At 44.6% G+C, this 1981-nt stretch overlaps 1 protein-coding gene across 3 annotated transcripts in view; it reads right to left on the minus strand.

Moving 5' to 3' along the window:
- The window catches only part of ptprna (protein tyrosine phosphatase receptor type Na), a 105100-nt gene extending 103825 nt beyond the window's left edge, over positions 1-1275 (minus strand). The window contains exon 1 of one of the 3 annotated variants that reach the window (XM_071341507.1): positions 887-1275. In XM_071341507.1, the coding sequence (XP_071197608.1) occupies positions 887-962 (76 nt within the window). In that variant the 5' untranslated portion in view covers positions 963-1275. The remainder of the gene's footprint in view (positions 1-886) is intronic. The other 2 variants (XM_071341509.1, XM_071341510.1) reach the window with 2 other exon arrangements.
- Between the last annotated feature and the right edge of the window lie 706 nt (positions 1276-1981).

The raw sequence follows: 1981 nt of genomic DNA on the forward strand, positions 1-1981 counted from the left end.
TGGCTGACTAAATGAGAGAAACACAAAGAAACAGATCCGTGAACTTTCACCTTTAGAACACCGAGTAACCATGGTAACTGGCTGAGATGAGCCAGAGACCATTATGACGCCTTGGAGTCAGAATAAGGCTCATTGTGGAACTAAATAGTGTGACGGGGACGGAGGAGAGGGGAGGAGGTAAGGAGAGAGGTAAAAACAGGAGAGTGGATACCAGGGTTGACGAGATGAGAGAGATTTTTTTTTTTAAAAGGCAGGATAGTATACACTGAACAAGACAAGGCAAACAGCGCCAACCCGTAGCCTAGTCGCTCTCCGTGGTCCTGAAAACCATTAACCTCACGCAGGTGGAAAGCCACAGCTATAGCTTTTATTTTGTAATGCGAATATATTTTTTACTTTCTTCACTTTTACCTTTCAACAGTGAACTGTGGTTATTTACACAACTTAACTGAAAAAAAATATGACTGGCTCGCCTAGTCAAACTAAAACCGCATCAAAATAAATGACGTCGGGCAAAACGCCTTTAAACCACGATTTTACAGCTAGCTACCTTATGGATTTTAGTAAATCAACTGAAAGTCTAGCTGTTAATTGAAGTTACAAAAACCTAAACATGTTTTCTCTCAAAATCAACCCCATGATCAGAATCATCTTCCCTAGCGGATGTAGGTTATTACTTCGATGCAATGTAATGACATCCACACCTCGCAGATCTTTGAAGTAAACAGAAAAGACTACTGAATCATCAATTTCTCTATACTGCGGACTTCGTTTCCAAACACTACTTCACTACCTCCCAGGGATGTTTCCCTCTACCAGCACGTCTTCTCTTCCATCTATCCCTCCACTGAAACAACACGCTCCCGCCACTCCACCATCATCTTACCGTATCTGCTTGACATCCCAAGATGGTACAACAGCGTCATGAAAAACAACGCTCTCCATAGCTTCGGGTGCCTCATTTTAGACAGACACCACCTACAAGACTACTTTCTGATGTAGTCTTCACGATCCGATTCCGGCCTTTCTGACTCTATTCAAATCCCCATGTTGTTTCACGGAGCTGCGACCAGACCTTTACCCCGGTGGATTCACGCCAGGTGACGGAAACCAAACCTTGGCTAAAGTCTAATAACTGTGGATCTGAGCAAAAGGGAAGGGAAACACACACACGTATGACACACGACAATCCAAACCCCTGGAAATCCTGGAGCGGATCAGGAGCGGGAAGATCTCGATTTCCTCCCTGTGTCAGTCTCTCCCCTCCCGCAATAGATCTGTTCGGTGTGGTCCCGCAATGACGTCACCAACGTTGATTTTTCAAGATGTTTTGCAGCGGCAAAGAGCGCAGTGGGCCAACGGTAGTGAGAGCTGCCTCTGTCTCAGAGATAGAGGAGAACAAGCAAAGACAGCGGTGTGGAACAGAGGATGTTGACAACGTTTCTTGAACAGCAGTTTTGTGGGCCAATTTTTGTTTAGGGTTGCTATGGTGGGTTGTTACGTGTAGAAACCTAAGTGTTGCTATGGTGGGTTGTTAGGTGTAGAAACCTAAGTGTTGCTAAGGTGGGTCATTATATGTAGAAACATACGTGTTGCTATGGTGGGTTAATAATATGTTTTAATGTGTGTCAAGGGAGTTGCCCTTAACCAGACAGGTATAGGCTACACGAATGTCCCCTGCATGACCATCTGATGCAGAGGGATCCCTTTAAATCATGTTCTAATGAAACAAGGAAACAAGGCGACCACATCTACCCATCTACCCATCCTCCAAGGGCCAAGTTAACATGACAGTGCTTAGATCGACCATTTTGTTAGGTTTGTTATTAAAACAGAGCCCTAAATGTGAGGTGCTCAATACAAGGTCTATTGGTTCCCTCTTCCTGCCACCTGCTGCCATGCAGGCCTTCTGTTTTCTTCATCATCACTGTAGGTTTGTAGTGGGGCATTTACATTTACATGGATGTAGCGTGGCATTTAC

This window comes from Salvelinus alpinus, chromosome 14 (genome assembly GCF_045679555.1).
Source record: "Salvelinus alpinus chromosome 14, SLU_Salpinus.1, whole genome shotgun sequence".
NCBI classification, from domain to species: Eukaryota; Metazoa; Chordata; class Actinopteri; order Salmoniformes; family Salmonidae; genus Salvelinus; species Salvelinus alpinus.